The sequence below is a fragment of the Musca domestica genome, unplaced genomic scaffold (assembly GCF_030504385.1).
Source record: "Musca domestica strain aabys unplaced genomic scaffold, Musca_domestica.polishedcontigs.V.1.1 29, whole genome shotgun sequence".
Lineage (NCBI taxonomy): Eukaryota > Metazoa > Arthropoda > Insecta > Diptera > Muscidae > Musca > Musca domestica.
In genome coordinates, this window is record NW_026712296.1 from 7184775 (window position 1) to 7210314 (window position 25540).

Consider the following 25540-nt stretch of genomic DNA (forward strand, 5'->3'; position numbering starts at 1 on the left):
TTTATATTTGGCTGTAAACCCACAAGGGGCTATTGTTAGAGCACTACAGCATTTAAATATGAATAAATCGTGCCATCGCTTATTACCGTGATACTAGTAGCGTAGCCCGACGTCAAGGAAGTGGACGGAAAAAATAGCAACATTAGCAGAAATGGTTCGAAAAGTAACGAAGCGACTTGATCGAAACCCGCGCAACATATCGCAATATTCCATTCGGCAAATATTGAAAAATGAGCTCGGAATAAAGTCATTGAAATTCTAAAAAGTGCAAGAACTTACGCCGCAACAGAAAGAAAATAGACTCAAAACAGTTTAAGAGTTGCTTCGCTTGGCCAAGAGTGGTGAACTGCCGAATTTGATTTTCCCCGATGAGAAAACATTCGATGTCCAGCAGTTTGTCAGCAAACAAAATGATCGTGTGTAGTTGCCAAACGCCACCCAAGCATGGTTACAAAATGAGGTTCCTCGCCTCATTTCCAGCGCACAATGGCCATCAAAATCTCCGGTTACCAATCCGTTGACCAATTCGCATTTTTTTATCTCACCCTGTATATATGGAAGTTATAGCTATATCTGTACTGAAAATGTACGAACTTGATTCTAGGCTAAATTTAGTGATCTCTGTCAAAGTTCATCCCTTTTGTCCTAATTTTATACATTTGGCGAAAAATATACTTGAAATCGAACGATGATATATATGGGAGCTACATTCAAATCTGGACCGATCTGGATAAAATTTGGTAGAGGTATTTCTAAGTTGTATCAGATATCCTACACCTGTGGAGTGCATATTAAGAATATCGGGGACTTAATCCCAAATCGGATGAACACTATATACGGGAGCTATATCTGAACTCACACAAAATTTTAAGTACTTGCTTCTGACCTGAATTCGATATATGTACAAATGGACACTTCAATACACCTGTATATATAAACGTATAATTCTCCAAAAATATATATTTTTACTGGTGGTAATTTTTAAAAAAGAAAAAGACAAATTTTTTCCTAATACTTTTTTTAAGACTTTAACACCTACCGAACGATTCCAAATCAATCTCCCGATATAGACCAACACAAATACAAATATGTTATTAGAAAATTGATATTGATTAAATTACAAATATTTTCAAAATTTTATTAAAATATTACAACAATTTTCCAATTAACTTTTCTTCCCAACAATGCATTCACAATCGGATAATATTAAATTAATGCTGCGTTAATATACATCAGTGGTATCCACGAATGGTAAGTGAGATAGTGGCATTTGCAAAACATATACCCGTGATTGACACTACAGTTTTGCATAATTTTTATTTTTACATTTTTTTTCTTTGTTAAACAAAACCATTACTTTGAAATGTTTTAATATTTTTTTTCATTGTTTGGTAATTATCACTTCATTATATATTATTATTATTATTTAGGTTATTTTTTAATCATATTGCGTTTTTTCTCCTTTTAATTGTTTTAATGTTTATGTTAATTGTAGGTATTTTTTTACTGTAAATGATTATAGTTTTTTTCGACAGGGTTTTATATAAATTACTTGGTATTTACCATATAAATTGACTTTAAAATTGCATTATTTACATTCTCATTTTTATTGTATTTAATTGCTTTAATAGTTTTTAAAAATAATAATTGCATTAATTTTCTGATATTGTCATAATTTTTCTTTTATATAGTTAAGAATTGCTGCCTTGAATGAGCCATACATTGGTGATCTACAAGGTATACGAGGAGCTGATTTTGCCTGTTATCGTCAAGGTAGAAGGGCAGGTCTTTTGGGCACATTTAAGGCTTTCCTATCCTCGAGGTAAGTATTTTTCCATGTAAATAAGTAGGTGTGAACTCAACCTGTATTGAAATTTCAAAAATTATTTTTATATTTGAATACAACTATGCATAACCTATATGAGACTTGTACATAGTTAGATTCCTTCTTAGGTTTTAATGCCAAAAAATAAATCGTTGTAACTGGCCCTTACGCATATTAATAATTTAAAAGTTCCAAACCTTGGTAAACAATACAATTTATTCTCCACTAAGTAATAAATGCTCCTTTTATAATATGATAGTTATAAAAACGACAACCATGTGAATGAATCAAAGTCTTTTGAAAAAAGAAACAAGTAATACAGCTGTAAGTTCGGCCGGGCCGAACTTTGAATACCCTCCACCATTTGGAACGAATTTGGCAATTTTCAAAAAAATAAAAACCGTCTAAAAAATCTTTAAAAATAAAATCTTAAAAATACCAAATGTAGCCGTTATAGTAGGGTCTATACGATGATGTGGACCAGCATAGGCAACTTTTGTCATAGGCCATTACAACATTCAAATGCGAAACTTGAAAAAAAAATCTGTGAATAATATAGCTAAAATCATCAAAATACCCAATATAGGGAGGTACCATTTTGGCTATACCAAAACGGGGACCTGCACAGAAAATTTTCTGTCTTAGGCTGTAGTATCCGTTACGATCTTCAAATACCAAAGTTGAAACAATTTCGGTGAATAATGTCGCTAAAATCATCAAAATACCGAATAACGGGAGGTACCGTTATATGGAGGCTATACGAAGACGTGGACCTGCACAGACAATTTTCTGTCATAGGCTGTAGTATCCATTATGTACTTCAAATACCAAATTTAAAACAATTCCGGTGAATAAATTCGTTAAAATCATCAAAATATCGGTAGGTACCGTTGTATGGGGACTCTACGAAGACGTGGACCTACACAGACAAAAAAAATTATGCTGATCAAGAATATATACTTTGTGGGGACTAAAATGTATATTTCGAGGTGTTACAAACGGAATAACAAACTTAATATACCCTCCCTGCTATGGTGGAGGGTATACAAAATATACACTGTTTATCAGTGGGAAAATGTACATTTATACGTAATCAAATTTTCTACCATTGGTGTTCTGAAAGGTTTTCTTCTAACTGGTAATGACCGTCTACACTAACAGAATCCCAAAAACAAGTAAAAAAAACATTAAGTTCGGCCGGGCCGAACTTCTAATACCCTCCACCTTAGGGTAATTGAAACATTAGAACCAATTATAACCCACAAATACCAATTTTTAGACATATTCGTGGGATAATCTAGCAAAAATCATCAAAATACCGAATATCGGGAGGTACCGCTGAATAAGGCTATAAAAAACGTGGACCTATACATACAATGTTTCGGAGCTAGAACCTATTATGACCAACTAATTCCAATTTTTAGACAAATCAAACCCATTATGACTCACAAAACCCATTATGACTCACAAATACCAATTTTTAGACAAATCCATAAAAAAATGTGGGAAAAATCATCAAAATACCGAATATCGGGAGGTACAGTTATATTGGGGCTATGCCAAATCGTGCAATGTTTCGTCACCGGCGCAAGAACCCATTATGACTCACAAATACCAATTTTTAGACAAATCCATAAAAAAATGTGGCAAAAATCATCAAAATACCGAATATCGGGATGTTCCGTTATGTGGGGACTATACCAAGACGTTGACCGATATATGTCATTTTCAGTACCAACCATCCTAGACACAATACATATTATTCTGCTAAATGTTGATGCTCTACGTCAAATAATGTGGCCTGTATCGTGATTTCAGTAGACAGACAGACGGACATCTCTCGACTTAGAATTTTATGCTGATTATGAATATATATACATTATGGGGTCTTCGACGAATATTTAGACATGTTACAGACGGAATGACAAAGTTAATATACCCTCCTTTCCAAGGTGGAGGGTATAATAATGACTACCACGTACCCTCTGCATAGTGAGTTATTCCTTTAAAATTTTCAAAGTAAAATAACTTACTTTTATCATGCCATAATTTTATAAATTCCGAATATCGGGTAACGTGAACACTACAGCCAGTTATCTGCCAGGTAAGATTGGAACTATAAAAAAACTTGGACCTATATTGACAATGTTTTGCTACAGAAGATAGAGTCCGTTACAAACTCTAAGTACTGAATTTCTGTTTGAAAATGTAGTTTAAATCCTCGAAATTCCGAATATCGGAAAATACAGTTATATGAGGCCAATAAAAAAATGTGGACCCATTTGCAAACTTAACCTGCCTACAGACAAACACAGACACACACAATCTATCTCAGTTCATTCTAAGCCGTAATTACAATGGCAGACAGACATTGCTATATCGACTTAGAATTTTACGCTCATCAATAATATATATACTTTGTTGGGTCTAACATGATATTTTGATATTTCGAAAGTCCAAAGTATGGGAGGGAGGGTTTAAAAACATAGAGAGGCGAACATCATGTGTCCATTTTGTGATTATACATAAATCACTAAAAGGGATTATTGGTCTATATCGTTTCCCTTTGCATGGTACATACAAATGCACATAAACATAATACCATGTACCACAGTGTGGCGTTGGTATAATAACCAATGTCTGCTCCCACACACACCCACATCTAAGTAAGTAAGTATCTTATATTGGATAGTCCTTTGATCACTATTATAATTCTTTTATTTTCACAATAACGATTGAGGTCAAGTTGAAGCAGTCAACTTCTCAAACGTGCTGCACTCTGTAGTCTTGAATATATTTGTATATACTTCTGTCGACTGTTGCAATTTACGAAGCTTAAGACTTTTATTATTGTAACTTTTGCTGCATACACGTGTTTTTTGTTGTAGTGGCACAAACCTTGTGTGTGTGTACAATTTCTCTGCCCTGAGCATTTGTGGGTATGTGCAGCGTCTTGCAAAGTTAACATTTGAGCTTCGAGTGTTAACTCATGCATCTGCATAAATACATACACAGGTATGTACCTACTTTTCGCATACCCATTCAACCTACATAAGCTTTGTTCTGAGCCTCAGACATATTTAACGATGTTATGATGGTAACTATGCATATATGCCCTCTATTTGTATGGGGAGGGAAATATGGATGTTTTCGAAATTTTCATAAACTGAAATAAATTGAACCAAAATTCATCAATATATTTTGAAGGTATATAATTTAACATATACCTTCAAAAAATATTAGGTAGATGATATGTCGCCAAATGTAGGGGAAATGGAACGTGAATATTATGTAAAATTGTCTTACCTCGACCCATTATCCAACCATATTGCAAAGTTCTCCTCATCGATTATTTTTTACCCATCCTATTGTGACACATTATGCCTTAGCATAACTGCTGTCACATGTATATGCTTATATGTATAAAAATAGCTTTCTTAGGTTATCTGTATGTACAACTTTTCATTTCGTTGTGATGGTTTATTCAACCTGTAACCTCTAAACTAAAAAGTGCTCAGTGTCATAACCTACATAACGTATGCCATTGCTACATGACATTCTGTGGTGCTCTTAGTTTCGTACCAAAATAGAAAATACAAAATCTTGAAGAGAAAATGCTATCTTGAATGAACGTGACCAAGAAAGGCATGATGTTTACCAAAAAGTGGTAACAACATTCTTTTGAAATATAAATAATAAAACAATTGGGTGTAGTTAAAGAGCAAAAAAAAGTGTTTCTTTGAAAACAGTAGTACAGTTCTTTATAAGCATAACCTTTATGAAGACCAAGAATATGCATGCTTTCCCATGTTCTCGAGTCATTTTAGACCTACATAATTTAGACAAATATTCGATCGATCGATTAATATGAGCGGAAAGCGACCATCGGCTGTTATGGCGGCCCACACCATCATGGCGCTTGAGTTCAGGTGGCCAATTGAAGGTGCACATTTTCATCTGACCTCTTTGGCAAGTGAACACGATCATTTTGTTTGTTTACAAACTGCTGGACAACGAATTTTTTCTCATCGGAGAAAACCAAAATCGGCAGTTCATCACTTTCGGCCAAGCGAAGCAACTCTTTAGCTCTTTTTAGTCTATTTTCTTTCTGTTGCGGTGTAAGTTCTTGAACTTTTTGGAATTTTAATGACTATACCCCTAGCTCATTTTTCAATATTTGCCGAATGAAATGGCCACTGCGACGCGGTTTTCGATCAAGTCGCTTTTTTACTTATCGAACCATTTCTGCTGATGTTGCTGTTTTCTTCTGTCCATTTCCTTGACGTCGGGCTGCGCTACCAGTCTCACGATAACGAGCTATGGTACGAGACACAAAAGATTTATTCTCATTTAAATGCTGAAGTGCTCTAACGATAGACACTTGTGGTTTTCCAGCCAAATATAAAGAAATCACACTATCACGAATAACTTTTTTTCTGGAAAATGCTCACCAATATGCTTTTGAACGCTTGTAAACAATATAATGAACTGTCACTGGAATAATTTTAATGTCGGATGAGAGGCTTAGAAATGACAGCAGTCTGAATTTGGTTGCAGTTTTTTCACCTCAACCTGTATAGCTAGGTAATACATCCGATTTGTATAAATATTACAGATAGGGCGCGAAATACAATTGAAATCGGTCCGAGATATATATGGGAGCTATATCTAAATCTGAACCGATATTCACCAAAACTGCCAGACATACTTCTGGACTAAACTTGAATGTGTGTGCGGTCCGGTCTGGTATTGTTCACATATGCTCCACAATACTTATGAAATCGGACGACAGTATTTATTGGAGCTATATCCAAATCTGATCCGATTTGGTATTTGAAGTTCAAAATGGGTTCCAACATCGGTGTCGGAACATTGTTCATTTTGATCCACTGTTTCCATATTACAGTACCCACCTATATTTTGTATCCCAATGATAGTAGCCAGATTTCCCATGAAATTTTCATAAATGTATTTTAGACGCACAATAGATAACAATGCTGGTAACAGTAATTTGTATCTATGGGTTCATGTTTTGGTACCATTCATATGATGGTACGCTCCATATTTGGTTAACGAAAACGTTGAGCGACATGGTCCATTTATGCATTTGACCGTTTATACAAAGGTTGTTGTCCTCCTATCTCATTTTTTTCGAAATACAGTGTGATTACAACAGACCGCCAGACAGTAGGTGGACATCGCTATCGGTAGATACCACCACATGATGGTTATACAACTTTGGCTATAGACCTGACCTGTCTAGGCAATTTTCTGTCAAAGAAAATTATATCTCTCACAAACTTTAAATATAAAACTTGAAACGATTAAATCCTCAAAATATGGGTGTTTCACTTAGGAAAAAAATGCAGTTGAAACATGTGACTAAAATCATCAGAATACCGAATATCGGATAATAACTCAATTTGGAACTAACTGGGCAGGACATTTTAAGCTGTGAACATAGACTATCGATTTAAAGCAAATTCGGTGGAAAATATCCTATATCGTCCAATTTTCAATACAACTAAACAGTCCCAAAATACATTTGAGTGAAAATTTATCAACCTATACAGATCAAAAATATGTAAGCCTATTCCAAGAAGTTCAAATGGAATGGCAAGCTAAATATTTCATGTGGTGATGTTTAGAAAACTAGATCCGAAAATATACCCCAGTCTGGAAGTTCGAAGTCGATTAATAAAAAATGAGTTATGCAAATTATTATATTATCCTTAAGTTACGCATAACTTAACTAACCTGGTTAAGTAGAATATAATATTCGATGATACTCATATACACCACACATTTGTGTCTATATATGTGTCGAACGAAAATTTTAAAACATTTTTTTTAGGAATGGAGAAATACTTTTACGTGATATTTGGTTTGTCCATCTATTTGACTGACTTTTAATTTTCTAATGTCAATCAAACCATTTTTGTGGTTTAGCTTATGCTGAGCATCATAAAAAACATGTTAAGGGAAATATTTTTCACTGCTTTTTGGTGTGATGTGTAAACATATTTGCTTACGCCAAAAAAAACGAAGTCCTGTCAGGCATGATATGAAAAAGTAATGTAAAATGCTATTAAAAGTTTTCACTGAGAGTAGCACATGTTTGTTGAAATAACCACAAGGATTTGCCCTTTTCTACCAAATGCAAAACCACCAAACGACAGTAACAACTACAGCATCATAAAAATAATTAACTATAGAGAGGTTGTTGTTGTTTTTATTATTTTTTTCTTTTTTCGTAAAGTTATTTATGCAAAATTAATCCCCAACTTATTTTGCTAAACTGAACTGGCAGTCAGGATAGATGGTTGGTCGGTTGGTTGGTTTGAACTTCGTTTGTAATTATGCAAAGCATTTATTAGTTTTCCATGTCAGACAAAGAGCTACCTGTTATAAATTTCATAAAAAATAATTTTTAGTTTAACATTTCTGTGGTAGCGCAATTTTTTTTATACTGATGGTGAATTATATAACATATAATATGTGGTCCACATTTACATTGCTGCAAGGTATTTGGCAACAAAAGTCTGAACACACCTTGCTTTTTCTGCAAAATAATTTTGAAATTCTCAATTTTCCATAAACTTTAGGATATCCTTATGTAAAATTGTTTTTTTTTTTTTCTCCAAGCCATCCAAGGCAGACGATTTTCGTTTGGTCCAATGCCAATTTTTTATGTCGGCAGTGTATTGAACCAAGAAAATCGTAAACAACCAACAATGGTGTTTTACGCGCATTTCAATAAAACGTACGAATGGAGAACATAAATCTTTGCGAAAGGTGTTCCTAACACTTAAGCAGTCAAGCGTAGAGAAATGTGTACATATTTCATTATAAATTAAAACAGGTCGACAAATAACGCAGGATGACAAGGGTATGGCATGATTCACAGACATGAACAGGAAGGTAGAAATAAATGTTTAATGCTATAACTTAGTTGAGTGATAATAACCGAATTAACCCCAAAATGTGTACACACATAGCGCTGTGATTGATAAATTACACTCTATGTATAATTAACAATAACACATAAAAAGGAATTTAAGCAATGTTTTACTAAAGTAAAAAAAAATCTCGTTATCAAATATTACTAAACCAAAATTTCAACATGTATCTGTCATAGGAAGTAAGCTCTTACAAAATTGCCACAAGAAATCAATAAATAATTAAACCAGTAAGGAAGTCGGGGCCGACTATATGATACCCTACACCACTATGCATATTTAGTTGAGCGGATAAAAGAATATTTTATTTTAATGAGTATCTGGGCTTTAGACCAGTTATAATTTGGTTTCAGAGGGAACTAATATAGGGTAAGTGTACCAGTAGTCGGCACTTTTAGGATTTTCGCGTTTTTAATCGCTCACCATTCTGAGTGGAACTTTTCAATTATTACAAAGTTAATTTATTCATATTCGAAATTTTGTATAGTTTTTGCAATAATAAATAATGTTTTAATAACTTTTTATTAAATTTCATATATTTGTATGCTTTTTTTGCCAGTAGTCGGCACCACTTGCTAATTGTCGGTATGGCATGTTCCAACAGTCGGCATACCAATTTTTTTGTAAAAATAATTAATAATAATAATAAATTAATTCATTAAAATATAATATTTTTGTTTAGTAAACTGATTCGACGTCTTTATTGTACTTTTCTTAAGAATATGGATTGTTGAGGACCTTCACAGACAAATATTTAATTTTTATTAGAATAAATCATCTTCTCTTAGCGAATTGTACACAAAAGATAGCTGACAATATATTTGAAGTACGCAAAATACATTTAGTTAAAATAGTTTCATTAATTTGGGCTTAAAAATAAAAAGTGCCGACTACTGGGACATGCCGAACTTAGGCACACTTACCCTATGAGAGGCATATCCAATTCTGCATTGATTTTCAACTGGTCTATATTGGTTACTTCCTTCACTTTATATGAGGTAAGTGATAATTTTTAGAAAATCTTAAAATGTGCGTGATGTACCAGTTATAGTCGACCGAATTACTTCAATTTATTACATCATCTAATACAGATAAAAATATTGGTATGAGCAAAATTGTAACAATCATTTTTATCCAATTTTGTTCGAAATCATAAATTCCATATTCATCACAGGTTTCTGGTTGAGAGAAATATTTAAATATAGCAAGTTGTAACGCATCGCTGACTTGTTTCTCAAGTTATGACAGATAAGAGTATTGAAAATTGTGTCCCTTGGAATGTGAGGTACCAGAAGGGGTTCACAGGAAAACATGTTTGTATGTGTGAAGAGAGTTGGATGCTTATTTGGTTTTCTTTCTTGAGCATTTTGTTTTTCAAAATCTTGATCCCTATGTGGGGGAGGTACCAGAAGAAATGGTCCAATCTCTACCATCTTTATGACAGATCTTTTGTTGATGGAAATATTGAGATGTGCCAAGTCTGAATGGAATCGGATGTTAATTTCGCGTTTTGTGAGCTTCATGGATATTCAAAATGTTACCCCTTGTGGGGGAGGTACCGGAAGAAGTTGACCAATATTTTCCATCTTCACAGCAGATCTTGTGTTTGTGGAAATAATGGGATGTCTAAAATATGAGGAGAATCGAATGCATATTTCGGATTTTATAATCGTTTTGGTTATTCAAAATTTTTACCCTTTGTGGGGGAGGTACCAGAAGAAATGGTCCGATCTCTAGCAATTTTATTAAAGATCTTGTGTTGATAGAAATATTGAGATGTGCCAAGTCTGAATGGAATCAGATGTTAATTTATCTTTTTATGAACTTCATGGATATATAAAATTTTGAGCCTTTGTGTTGGGAGGTACTTGATGGAGTGGACCGACATTGTCCATTTTCACACCTTACCTAGCACAGATGCAAATATCAGGATTTGCAAAGTTGGAGCAAAATCTGATAATCCTATCTCTTCCTATGCATTAAAATCATTTCTTAGAAAAATTTGATATTTTGTGGGGGAGGTACCAGAAGGAGTGTACTGATATTGCCCATTTCCGAACTCGATCTAAGTTTGTTAATAATATTATGATTTACCAAGTTTGGATCAAATCGGATACTTTTTTATGTAAAATTTTGAAGGCCTTAACTGCACTCTGTTACAGCATTTTAAAAAAATCTTGGCCGTTAAGTGACATGATTTATTTAGACTTTCACTTAACAGTAAACTTATATGACTAATTTTCATAAAAGATACCAAATCAATGTTAAATATTATATATAGCGATATTGAAAATATTGCAAGCATTGGGGTACAAGGTTGCAAATTAATTTAACCACTCATTCCTCCCTCTTAAATCAATTCGAAAAATTCATTAAATTAAGATAATTTAATTTGAACATCTGTTGTACTTCCTGTCCCGTTTTAAAGGAATATTATACAAAAGGCTTTTTGCAACCATCTGCGGAATTATATTTTCCAACTTTAGGGGCAACATACCTACCTGTAAGGTGCTTAAATATAAACAAAGCAGAAAGAACAACAACTAAGCCAACAAATGCCATAATAATGGCGAAGATATTCATAAGTACTTTGCAGCGAACCCCACTTGCGCCCCACACACCAAACCACCACCAATTCTGCTAATGTTAAATATAAAATAAAACAAAGACTCTAAAGTCAAACAAATTGTATACGTTTCGTGCCTTATCTTAGAATTGGAGCATTTTCTTTTCTTATATTTCTTCTGTTTGTCATTGTTTGTTTTGCTTTTTCCACTTCCTACCGCACACCTTTGCCCGAATTCGATTATAAATGCATACCTATAGATAAGAGTCTGTAAGCCAGGTTGTAGGCAAGAAAAAGCCCACCACGTAAAATTCATTTTATTAATTTGAATTTAAATTCATACCCGTCGATACAATGAATTTGTGCCTCATAGTATGGGATCCATGGTGAAAGGAAAATATTGAAAAAAAATATTCCAGTGAACTTTATGTATATTTGTGTGGGGTTTCAGTGAATTGTTTTCTTTGAGACTTTTGAAGTATCAATATATAAAAAGAAATTTGATTACCTTTATAATAAGCTTATATAAATTTCTGAAACGAACATATAATTAATATCAGAGCAACATCGTTAGCTTAAAGATCCACACAATAAATATTATCACACTAGTTGTTCGGGCTATATTTGTCTAAATATATATTTTATATGATATGCATAAGTTTTTGTACCTTGGCTCTGATAGGTATCATCTGGGTATCATCCAAATTTGTAGACTGCTATTATGAGGCACACAGTGTTGTCAAGTATTTGTAAAAAAGAACAGAAATAGAAAGAACAAGTGAAAACATAAAGTTCGGCCGGGCTGAACTTTTAATACCCTCCCCCAGTGGGTAAAGAAAACAATATTTATAAAAGTATCTGAATTCAAACGTGTTCCACCTTTAACTACAAATATCAGTAAGGCCGTTTGGATAATGCTGTTAAACCTAAAAAAAAAAATCATAAAGTATGTGTGGCCGTTATATGGGCCATGCCAAAACGGGAATCTATATAGGCAATTTTATCCTTCAAGGATTTTCATCTATCTAATCTTCTTAAATACCACTTTTGAAACAATTTCGTGGCTAAATATGACTAGGATTATAAAAAAAACGAATATAGGTGTGTATAGTTACATACGCGCTATAGGAAAACGTGGGCCTATGCATACAAAGTTTCGCCACAGGAGCTAGAACCCACTATGAACTAAAATTAACAATTTTTGGACAAATTCGTTGAAAAATGTGATTAAAATCATCAAAATACCGAATATCGGGAGGTACCGTTATATGGGGGCTATACAAAAACGTGGACCTACACATACAATGTTTCGCCACCGCAGCTAGAACAAATTTTTACTAATTTTTAGACAAATTCATGGAAAAATGTGGCGAAAATTATCAAGATACCGAATATCGGGAGGTACCGTTATATGGCGGCTATGCCAAAACGTTTATCGATATATCTCATTTTCAATACCAACCATCCTAGACACAATTCAAATTGCTCTGCGAAATTTTGAAGCTCTACGTCGAATAATGTGGGCTGTATCGTGATTTCAATTTTCTATATCCTAGAAACCAAAAGTGGCCTCTATATCAAATTTGAAAACCCAAATCTATCTTAAGATCCAATCCCAAATTTATTACCATACTTTTCGTACAATTGTACTTCGCATGTCCAACCACCACTTTTTGAAAAGTTATTGTACACATTTTCAAAACAATCTCCGTATCTCAACCTCAGATACCAACAATGACCTCAATATCAAATTTCAGGATTTTAGTTCCTTACTTTCCCCAAATGCCAAATTTATTACCATTTAGCACAATAATAGTACGCATATTCTCCTTCTCGCAACCGCTGACACCAACAGTGACATCCATATCGAATTTATCTAACACTAAATGTATTAGTTTTTAGAACTTTTTGTACAGTTGTGGTATAGATTTCCAAAAGACCTCAATATCAAAAGACCTCAATATCAAATTTTAGCTCTATTTCTTCACCCAATGCCAAATTTAGTACTATTTACTTACTTTTCGTACAATTATAGTACGCATTTCCAAAACCACCTTCATATCTCAATTCCAGATACCAAGACCTCAACATTAAATTTCAGGATTTCAGCTCAAATTTACTTTTACTTACTCCTTCGCTCAATACCAAATTTAGTACTTTTCGTACATTATGGCACACATCTCCGAAACCACCTCAACATCTCAACATCAGATACCAACATATACCTCAATATCAAATTTCGGAATTCCAGCAAATACCAATTTTAGTACTTTTCGTAAAATTTTCCAAAACCACCACTATATCTCAATTCCAGAACTCAATAGCAATACCAAATTTAGTACTATACAGTACTTTTCCTACAAATACAGGACACATTTCCAAACCACCGTCAAATCTCAATCACAGATACCATCACATATAAATAATTTTGTATATTTTTAGAAAATGTCGAACATTTGTTGTGCTGGTAGCAGAAGAAGTGAACCAATATATAGCCCATCTTGTCAAATTCTTGATATAAATTTTATGATGCGACAAGTTTAGATTCTTTGAGTTATAAAAATTGTGTATAACAAGGCATATTTTTGAGATCGAATTGTATAGAAACCACATAAGCTGATGTCAGTAAATAAATCCTTTGCAAAAATGTCTTAATTTAGACATTAAACTTTTTAATTTAAAGAACATAACTTGTAGTTTTAAAAAATGGACAAATACATACATATAATTTCTAACCCAATCATAAATGAGAAAAATCAAACTTTACATATAAAATTAAAAGTCCATTAACAAGTTTTTCCTTCAATGTTATCTAGGAAAGAATTAACCTAACGCCATAAGTTCAACATTGAATTTATTACTGTAATTAAAACCTGAAACCTCCACCATCATAGAATTTCCAATGACGCTGCTCAGAAATATTCATTATAAAATACCTTTGGCAATTTATTTTTATATCATAAACTTTGACACAGCTAACAATGTGGATTATTAAAATTAAAAGGTGCCCCACAAAATGCGTAATCTCGATTATTTTTTTTTTATTTGCCACTCCAAAACGCACCTTGGCTGCCATAAAACAAATGACAAGAATAATCGTCGAATCTACGAAATAAATGTTTACCTAGCCCAAAAACCACCAACGCCACTATTAGCAGCTCTCAACGGAGTGCAGGGGCTCGAATTTCCTGCAAAAATAATGAGCCGTCGTGGAAGAAGATGAAGGGTCCTTATGTTTCTTCGTCTGGAAAAGAAAACACAAAGAATCTATTCGATTTTGCCATGGCATTTTTTGGGATAAACACCGTGAGAGACACACTGGCATACAAGCGTGGAGCAAGCACATGAAATGAATGAAATGCTTGTAGGTTGAAGCGAAACACAGAAATTTAAAACAATTTCTAATTTGTATTTACTTTTACCACCCACAAAACCAGCTATTAAAATAATAGCCGATTATAAAACGTGTTCAAAATACCCAAGAAATATTTTCCCTATTCGATGAGTGGTGGAAGAAGGATGGATAAGAATCATTGGTTGGTTTTGTTTCGCTGGTAGAGTTTTAAAATTGCTCGATTAACCTGATTAACCTCTTTTGCAGGAGAGATATTTCATTGTGGTGAGAGCTAATAGTAAATACGGCAAAAACATAATTGCCGAGTTGAGAAAATCATTGGAGCTGAAGAAAACATGAATTACAGCTATTTGTCAGACTTCTTAGCCATTCGTCAGTTGAATAGAAGACAAATTGTTATTCAAGTAACACGGATACAAATAATGAAATAAATAATTGCTAATTATATTGATTTATTAATCTATCATATCTAAAATTCTATTCGGATTAAAATTGAAACAGAAGTTAATTACACAGGTTAGAGTTTAACCTTCCTGTAGCTTTAATGAGCAGTCTAATCTTTTTATACCCTCCACCATAGTATGGAGGGTATATTAAGTTTGTCATTCCGTTTGTAACACCTCGAAATAAACATTTTAGACCCCGCAAAATATATATACTTGATCAGCATAAAATTCTATGTCGATTTATCAATGTCCCTCCGTTTATCCGTCTGTGGAAATCACTATAGCTTCCGAACGAAATGAAGTAAGTTGATAAAAATTTGTGTATTATGTCTGCAGGACTTTTGGTATTGAAAATGGGCCATGCAAGACCGCGTCTTCGTATAGCCCCCATATAATGGTACCTCCCGATATTCGGTATTTTGATGATTTTAGCGACATTATTTAACGGAATTGTTTCAAATTTGGTATTTGAAGTTCGTGATAGATACTACAGCATTAGACAGAAAATGGGTCATGTAGGTCCACGTCTTCGTATAGCCCCCTTATAACGGTACCCCCCGATATTCGGTATTTTCATGATTTTAGAGACATTATTCACCGGAATTGTTTCAAATTTGGTATTTGAAGTTCGTAATAGAAACTACATCAAAAGACAGAAAACGGGCCAGGTAGGTCCACGCCTTCGTATAGCACCTACATAATAATACACCCGATATTCGATATTTTGATGATTTTAGCGACATTAGTTACCGGAATTGCTTCAAATTTTGTATTTGAAGTTCGTAATGGATACTACAGCCTATGCCAGAAAATTGTTTGTGCAGGTCCACATTTTATAACGCCCATGGTATCTCCCTATATTCGGTATTTTGATTATTTTAGCTACATTATAAACTGATTTTTTTCAAGTTTCGCATTTGAATATTATGATAGCTTATGACAAAAGTTGCCTATGCACGTCCACGTCGTCGTATAGACGCTAATGTACGGCTACATTCGGTATTTTTAAGATTTTAACAAAACTTTTAACGGATTTTATTTTTTTGAAAATTGCCAAATTTGTACCAAATGGTGGAGGGTATTCAAAGTTCGGCCGAACTTACAGCCTTTTTACTTGTTTTTTTTTTTTCATTTGTCATATGAAGCTCTACTACCCTTGTGAAAATTTTCATGAGGATCGGACGATAATTGCCATCTGTATATAATATCCCCAACCTGTGTTGTAATGTGAAAAAATATTACAAAACAAACACTTCAATATTATTAGTCAAATTGAAACCAGTAAGGAAAGCTCAAAAGTCGGGCGGGGCCGACTATATGATACCCTACACCACTATGCATATTTAGTAGAGCTCTCGTAAAAAGGTTTATACAGGGCATTTCAGAGCTCTATGAGATATTTGGTACCAAATCAAAATCTATCTAATTCTATCGTGCATTTTACGAACTATAGCTATATCTGAACCGATTTTCACCAAGTTTGATGTATTTGATTCTAGGCTGAATTCGGTCAGATTTGCCAAAACCCAGGACATTTGGGCTGATATTGGACATTTGGTGCGCAATCAACACGAAATTGGATGAATATATATATAGGAGGTATATCCAAATCTGAACCGATATTTGTAAAACGGAAAAAGAAGATATTTCTTGGCTGCATCTGATACCAAATATTATTCTTGTATCGTACATTTTTCGAATTTGAGGGACTTAAAGTACAAATCGGATGAAAGGTATATATAGGAGCTATAGCTGTATCCGACCGATTTTCACTAAATTTGATGTACCAATATTAGCCATTTGCTGCACATTTAATCCGAAATCGGATGAAGATATATTTGGGAGCTATAGCTATATCTGAAACGACTTTTACTAAAATTGGTGTCCTTGCTTCTAGGCTGAATTTGGCCAGATATGCCAAAATTCATGCCATTTCGGTTGATATTGGCCATTTGTTGCACAATTAACTCGAAATCGAATGAAGATACACATGGGTGCTATATCCAAATCTGAACAGATTTTGAGAAAATTAAAAGCGACTACTTTTGGGCTTTATCTGATATCTGGTACCAAATATCATTCCTGTGAAGAGTATGCTATGCTATACTATATCCAAATCTGAACAGATTTTTATAAAATCAAAATCGACTATTTTTGGGCTTTATCTGATATCTGGTACCAAATATCATTCCTGTGAAGAGTATATTACGAATGTAAGGGACTTAAAGAGCAAATCGGATGAAACATATATACGGAGCTAGATCTATATCTGAACCGATTTTTACTAAAATGTGTGTACTTGCTTATATTCTGGTTTCGGTCGGATTTGCCAAAATTCATGCCATTTGGGCTGATATTGGCCATTTGATGCACAATTAACACGAAATCGGATGAAGATATATATGGGAGGCATATCCAAATCGGAACAGATTTTAATAAAATTAAAATCAACTATTTTTGGGCTTTATCTGATAACTGGTACCAAATATCATTTCTGTGGAGTGCATATTACGAATGTGAGGGATTTAAAGACGAAATCGGATGAAACATATATATGGGAGCTATAGCTATATCTGAACCGATTTTTACTAAAATTGGTGTACTTGCTTCTATGCTGGTTTCGGTCGGATTTGCCAAAATTGATGCTATTACGGCCATTTGGTGGTCAATAACCCGAAATCGGATGAAGATATATATGGGAGCTATATCCAAATCTGAACCGATTTCGATAAAATTTAAAACAGCTATTCCTGTGCTCCATCTAATACCTGGTACCAAATATCACGGTTGTGGAGTGAACATTACGAATGTAAGGGACTAAAACACTAAATCGGATGAAACATATATATGGTTGCTATATCTGTATTTGAACCGATTTTCACTAAATTTGATATACTTGCTTCTAGGCTGAATTTGGTCCGATGTACTAAAATTCAGTTTATTTGGACTTATATCGGCCATTTGATGCACAATTAACCCGAAATCGGATGAAGATATATATGGGAGCTATATCCAAATCTGAACCGATTTTCTCCAAATTTGTTGTATTTACTTTAAGGCTAATCTCGGTCACATGTGCCAAAATTCGGGCCATTTGGGCTGATATTGCCCATTTGGTGGTCAATTAACCCGAAATCGGATGAAGATATATATGGGAGCTATATCCAAATCTGAACCGATTTCGATAAAATTTAAAACAGCTATTTCTGTGCTCCACCTAATACCTGGTACCAAATATCACGGTTGTGGAGTGCATAGTAGGAATGTGAGGGACTTAAAGATCAAATCGGATGAAAGATATATATGGGAGCTATAGCTATATCTGAACCGATTTTCTCCAAATTTGATATACTTGCTTCTAGGCCGAACCCGGTTGGGTGTGCCAAAATTCAGGTAATTTGGACTGATAGTGGACATTTGGTGCTCATTTAACCCGAAATCGGATGAAGATATATATGGGAGCTATATCTAAATTTGATCCGATTCTCACCAATTTCAATAGGGTTCGTCCTTGGGCCAAAAAAATATTGTTTGGAAAATTTCATCTCAATCGGATAATAAATGCGACCTGCATTTTGTTCACAAGAATACATGGACAGACGGACGGACGGACGGACAGACGGACGGACATGCATAAATCGACTCAGAAAGTGATTCTATGAAGGTTCTCAAAAGTAACTATGGGTCTATCTCGTTTCCTTCTCCATGTTACAAACAAATGCACAAAGACATAATACCCTTACCACTATGTGGTGTAGGGTATAAAAATCGCAAGTGATAAAAAATATGGAAAAATAAAAAATTGTCACAAAATACAAGAAAATCTATATTAACATTATGCGATTTTTTCAGATTTTATTCTTTTTTGCCAAGATGTCATTATTGACATCTTTTTATGCGATTTTTTCAGATTTTATTCTTTTTTGCCAAGAGGGCAAAATTGACAAAATTTGTCAAAATCGTTCTAGCTAACATCCCCTTCCTTTGTATATATACATTGTTTATGTTTCGCTATATATATCCGATATATTTACTATCGGCATATACGTAACGGTCAGGATTGACCTGTTTGCCTATTTGTGATTTTGCCGGGATTAAAAATATTCGAGGTTTAATGGAAAATTTACACAAATGGTCTTGTTTACCCACTAAATATTACTCTATGATCATCAAAATTGGAAGACTTCTGCCTAGCCCTAAGCTAGCCCCATGCTAACTTCCGCGTCGATTGATCTATAATTGCGAAATGTAGAGCAACTGCAAAACCATGAAATTTTTCAGTTTTTGGTCCATTTCGACCCTAAATATTATGCTCATCTCCAAAAGAAATAGGGTTCTACTCTGGTTCTAGCCCCACCTTCATTCTAAATTTCATAAAGATCGGACCATAACTGCGACCTGTAGAGTGATTACAAATTAACATTGACAGACGGATGGATGGGCATACATAGAAGAGTTTGTCCTTGAGAGTTATTTTGAGTTAATAAATAATATATATTTTGAAGGTATATCCAAATCTGAACCGATTTCTATATAATGTGGCAAGTTTATTTTGGTACCAAAAGTCCGTTACACATTCAAATGTCATTGAAATTGGAGATACATAGCTTGTTTTGGTCCATCAAATATACAAAATCGGCCGAAAATATATATGGGAGTTATATCCAAATCTGCTCAAATTTTAATATAATTTGTACCGAATTCCGAAAACCGATCGATATATATGGCCATAGAAAAACTATTTTTTGGGAAATCCTACTACAGATCAAATAATGTAGTATGTAAAAAATATTGTTTACCATTTACCCTAGATTTTGTACACGATTCTAAAAAAAGTGATCGCAATATAAAGTATTAACTATAAATGGCACGAACATTAATAGCATTTATATAATTAAATAGACCATTTACTCCAAACAAGACATTTACGTACTACTAAAACTCTCCTACACATTTTTTTTTTACTGTCCGCATCTTTATCTTTTCTCAATAGAATAATATTATTTTTTAATTTTCAACAGAAGCGTGTGAATGAAAAAATATTTTTACTCCAAGGATATTTATTTCATTTTTTTTTTTTAGAATAGCCATTATTGTTTTTCTTGCCGTTTTCTTCGTTTCCATTCACATGACCTTTTGTGCTAATTTCAATTGTATTTTATGCATTTATTTTACCTATTCCGTTTTGTGTTTTCTTTGCAGGGTTCAAAATCTAGATTCAATTGTACGTGTCGCAGACCGTGATCTGCCGGTGGTGAATACAAGAGGTGATGTCCTCTTTAATTCGTGGAAGGGCATATTTAATGGCCAGGGAGGTTTCTTTTCGCAAGCGCCACGTATCTACAGTTTTAGCGGCAAAAACGTTCTGACAGATCCCTTATGGTAAGTTTCTTTTTAATTACAATGTTAAATATTGTTTTGTCATTTAAATAGATATTTGGTTTTTATTGTATTATATTTGAAAATATTTGGTGATAACAAAAAATACAAAATAATAAGAAATTTATAATTAAAACGTATTAAAGGTAATAATAAGTTCGAAATGCTTTGGCCTTTAAAATGTCTAGAATGGATATTTTTAAAAAGAAAATGTGTGAAGTATTGAACAAAAATAAACCACATGAAACGTTTGCAGCCAAAAGTTTCCATATTCAATACAATGTAAGAAATCATTTTCAACTGTAATTCAAATACCATTCGAAATTCAAATAATCTGCTTTAATAGAAGAGGATTTTAGTTGAAAATCAAATTTCTCACTTTAAATTAAGAATGTGGCAATTGAAATTCAGAATTTCTATTTAAAATTCAGAACGCGACAATTTTCATTCACTTAACAACAAATGATTATCTTCAGATTGTTAATGTTTATGTTGCACTGTCTTACAATAAGTCAAAACAAAAATAAATTAAAAGGTACCAGTCGGTTTTGTCGACAGATGTATACCCTCAGCCAATGTTCGAGTATTTAAATAAATTTTTTACTTCTGGTACGTTTATTCAAATTGTTAATTCTCTATGCAGTAGGTTCCGAAGGAATGGGCGAGTATTGTCCATTTGGTATCGGACCAGAAAACTCAGATGAATATGGAAATTATGATTTTGCAAAAAATTGGATATAAATGCTCCACAAGGTGAGATGAAACCAGTAAAGAAAGTCCTAAAGTCGGGCGGAGCCGATTTTATGATACCCTACACCACTTTGCTAATTTAGTTGAGCTCCACATAACAATTAAAAGTTTTTATGGGAGAATTCAATCATACACTCTAGGATTATAATTATAATTTAAAGTTCAAAGGACTAAATATGCCGAAGCATTTTTATCTTTTAAATTCGGACTTGTATTGACCATTTGGTGCAAAATTAATTTGAAATCAGATAAAGATATATGTGGGAGCTATATCCAAATCTGAACCGATCTCGATAAAATTTGGCAAATATATATATCGGCTGTATTTGATATATTTCCCTGAATATCGTTGTTACGGAGTGCATAATACGGCTGTGGGTAACAAATACAACAAATCGGATGAACAATATATATGGGAGCTATAGCTATATCTGAACCGATCTTCACCAAATTTGGCATACTACCTTCTAGACTCAGTTCGGTCGTATGTGCCAAATTCCATCCCATATTAGACGTTTGGTGCACAATAAAAGGTAAATCGGACGAAGTTATATATGGGAGCTATATCCAAATCTGAACCGATCTCGATAAAATTTAGCAAATGTGTTTCTGAACTGCATTTGATATATTTCCCTAAATATTGTTGTTACAGAGTGCATATTACGGCTGCGGAGGACAAAAATAACAAATCGGATGAACAATATATATGGGAGCTATAGCTATATCTGAACCGATTTCCATCAAATTTGGCATGCTTATTTTTAGGCCTAATTTGGTTGCATGTGCAAAATTCCATACTATTCGGGGTGATATTACACGTTTGATGAACAATAAAAGGCAAATCGGACGAAGATATATATGGGAGCTATATCTAATTTTTTACCGATTATCTCCAATTTCAATAGGGTTCGTACTTGGGCCAAACAAATGTTGTTTGGAAAATTTCATCTCAATCGGATAATAAATGTGACCTGCATTTTGTTCACAAAAATACATGGACAGACGGACGGACGGACGGTCGGACAGACGGACTGACATGCATAAATCAACTCAGAAAGTGATTCTATGCAGATCATCAAAAGGAACTATGGGTCTATCTCGTTTCCGTGGCATCAGAATAAGTGACGAATATTGTCGCGAAAATATTCTGGAGGGTGTATTAAAGCCTTGGGCACGCAAACATTTTGGCCGCAGATTATTAAAATAATCGAACATTGGCTGAGGGTCAACATTTGTCGGCAAAACCGATTGATACTTTTTATCCTGTTTTTGAAAAGTTCGACCTTTTGTGGGGGAGGTACCAAAAAGTGTGGACCGAAATTGTCCATCTCCGACTCGATCTAAGTTTGATAATAACATTATTCAATAACATGGTCCAACAGCAAGTTTGGACCAAATCGGATACTCCCTTCGAGACGAATGGACATCGCTAGATCGACTCGAAAAGTCGTGAAACGGATTTGGTTCAAAGAGACCGTTATTTCGATGAGGCACGTTTTGGTCGTATCAAATGATATATACCCTCTCTAGCGATATGGCTGAGGGTATAAAAATTCTATTTGTATAACGTCCGACAAGTATTTTTTTAATTCGTCCAACATGGACCGATAGGGTTATGACCCCTGTTTGCTCATTTTCATAAAAAGATTGTCAATTACGTGTCTGGGTCAAAATTCTCACCAAACAGGTACTCAATTTGTCTGCGTGTACCCTAAATGTTTTCTTAACATGATTTTTAAAATAATGTCGAAATATTTTCGACCGTTGTTCATGTGTATACGCAACCATATTCTTTCAGCAGAAGGACAAATCTAAATATCTTACAAATCAAATATGAACTAGATGTTGCCACTCACCAAATGAGCACCAGTTGAAAACAATTTAGATTGCGGACCCGTGATTTTAGTCAATCCTGCATTATCTCTATACAAAATTAACCAAAATACCTTAATTCAGGTTTCTTTGTTGTGTTTCGTTTGTATAAATTCGTTTCTTTGATACTTTCATTGGCCTGCTCAAATTTAAGTGGCCATCAATTTTTCTGACATTAAAGATAAAATGGTACTGGTATTGCTGTAGCACTGTTAGTTCGTTCCCTTACCCATGCCACTTCAGGCTACTGGCGCATACAACCTAGTTTCAGCGGGGCATCATCCATATACAATGGGCATGTACCACCCAACCACTCACCCATGAATACCTCTACTTTTGTCGAACTGAAAACGTTATCAGGTTTAGCTTAAGGTTAAATACTTTTGAGATATAAATGTTTTTGTGTAATAATTCTTTTTATTAGATTAACAATTAGCGATATTGAAATACTTCGTCTCCTTGTTCGCACAATTGTGGGGTGTATTTGTAAATAAGCTTTTCGGTCGAAGTTCTTACTCATCTGTAACATAAACAAACATATGGATGTAAGGGTCCATTGAAATGACCCATTATAGCCAATGTGCTTTGATTTATATGCCAGTTTAATTGAAACGTTCAATTCGGTTATCGCCCATTTATTTTATTTGTTCTCATTATGGGTCAGAATGATGTGGCTTCGTTTTTTTTGTTATCTATAAAGTCGTGTTACGTCTTCACATATATAAATCGTCGATAATTAATGTTAAATAGCGTGATGTGATTTTGTCTTTTTTGAAAGGAATGATTACATGAAGCAATACGGAAAGGACAACCTTATCCCACCACTATGTTTATTTAACAGTTTTACCCGCAAAAAAATTAAGTTAAATTGGGAATTTCTGAAGGCTTTCTAAAAGGCAGAATAATGAAAAAAACCTCCAAAACATAATTTTATAGGGCTGATGTTAAAGACAAAAATATCATACAATTTGACTGAAAATCAAAAACGAAAATAAATCTGTATTTACATTACATATCAAGGGAAATATATATTCCATTTTGTTTTTGGTCTTTTAAAGGGGACTTGACCCTCCACCATAGTATCGAGGGTATATTAAGTTTGTCATTCCGTTTGTAACATCTCGAAATAAACATTTTAGAAACTACAAAGTATATATACTCTTGATCAGCATAAAATTCTAGTTCGATTTTGCAATGTCCGCCCGTCTGTGGAAACCAATCTAGTTTCCAAACAAAATGAAATAGATTGATAAAATTTTTCTCAGATGTGTTTGTTCTGCAGGACTATGGTACTGAAAATGGGCTATATAGTTTCAAGTTTTGGTATGGCCCCCATATTGCTGTACCGAAAAAATTTTCACAGATCAGTCATTTGCCTGCAGGCAGGTCAAGTTCGAAGGTGGGCTATAACGGTTCAAGATATCGTATAGCCTCCATACAACTGTACCTCCCGATATTCGGCAATTTTATGATTTTAGCCACATTTTTCAATAAAATTGTCTGAAAATTAGAACAAGGAGTTCCTTATAAGTACTTTACCCCCAGCAGGATAATTGTCTATGTTGGTCCACCATATCGTATAGCATCCATACAAAGGTACCTCCCTATATTCGTTATTTTGATGATTTTAGTGACTTTAATCACCGGAATTGTTTCAAATTTCGTATCTTAAGTTCAAAATGGGTGCTACAGCGTGTGACAGAAAAGTGCATACATAGGTCTAGGTCTTTGTATAGACCCCATATAACGGTACCTCCCCATATTCCGTATTTTCATGATTTTAGCGACTTTAATCTCCGGAATTGTTTCAAATTCCGCATTTGAAGTTCCTAATAGGTACTACAATCTATGGTAAAAAAATACTTATGCAGGTCCACTTCTTCGTCTAGCCACAATATAACGCTACCTCCATATATTCGGTATAGTGATGATTTTCAAGGCATTTTCCACCGGAATCGTTTCAAATCTCGCATTTGAAGGTATTGATGGGTACTTCAGCATAATAACTGTTTTCAATTCATTCGAAAGATAGCGTGATTACAACAGACCGACGAACATCGCTATACCGACTTAGAATTTGGGTCTTTTTGGTTCTGACATAAATATTTCGAGGAGTTACAAACGGAATGACAAACTTAATATACCCTTCGAACTGTTAAAACCCTCCACCATTAGGTAACAAAAATTTTAAAAATAAAAGTAATGAAGTTGAACACACAAACATTTTGGCCGAAGACCTTGGAAATTCCAACAGGCACTCAGCACGCGCCACTCAAGAATGGTTACTAAATGAGGTTCCTCGCTTCATTTTCAGCGCACAATGGCCACCAAAATTTCCGGATACCAAACCGTTGGACTACTGCGTCTGGGTTATTTTGGAAAGCAAGG

At 34.0% G+C, this 25540-nt stretch overlaps 1 protein-coding gene across 5 annotated transcripts in view; it reads left to right on the forward strand.

Moving 5' to 3' along the window:
• LOC101889444 (collagen alpha-1(XVIII) chain) overlaps positions 1–25540 on the forward strand; it is a 662143-nt gene that overhangs the window by 598449 nt on the left and 38154 nt on the right. For 3 of the 5 annotated variants that reach the window (XM_059124488.1, XM_059124489.1, XM_059124491.1), the window contains 3 exons: positions 1237–1251; positions 1692–1822; positions 20354–20533. In XM_059124488.1, coding sequence (XP_058980471.1) covers positions 1237–1251; positions 1692–1822; positions 20354–20533 — 326 coding nt within the window. The remainder of the gene's footprint in view (positions 1–1236; positions 1252–1691; positions 1823–20353; positions 20534–25540) is intronic. The other 2 variants (XM_059124490.1, XM_059124492.1) reach the window with 1 other exon arrangement.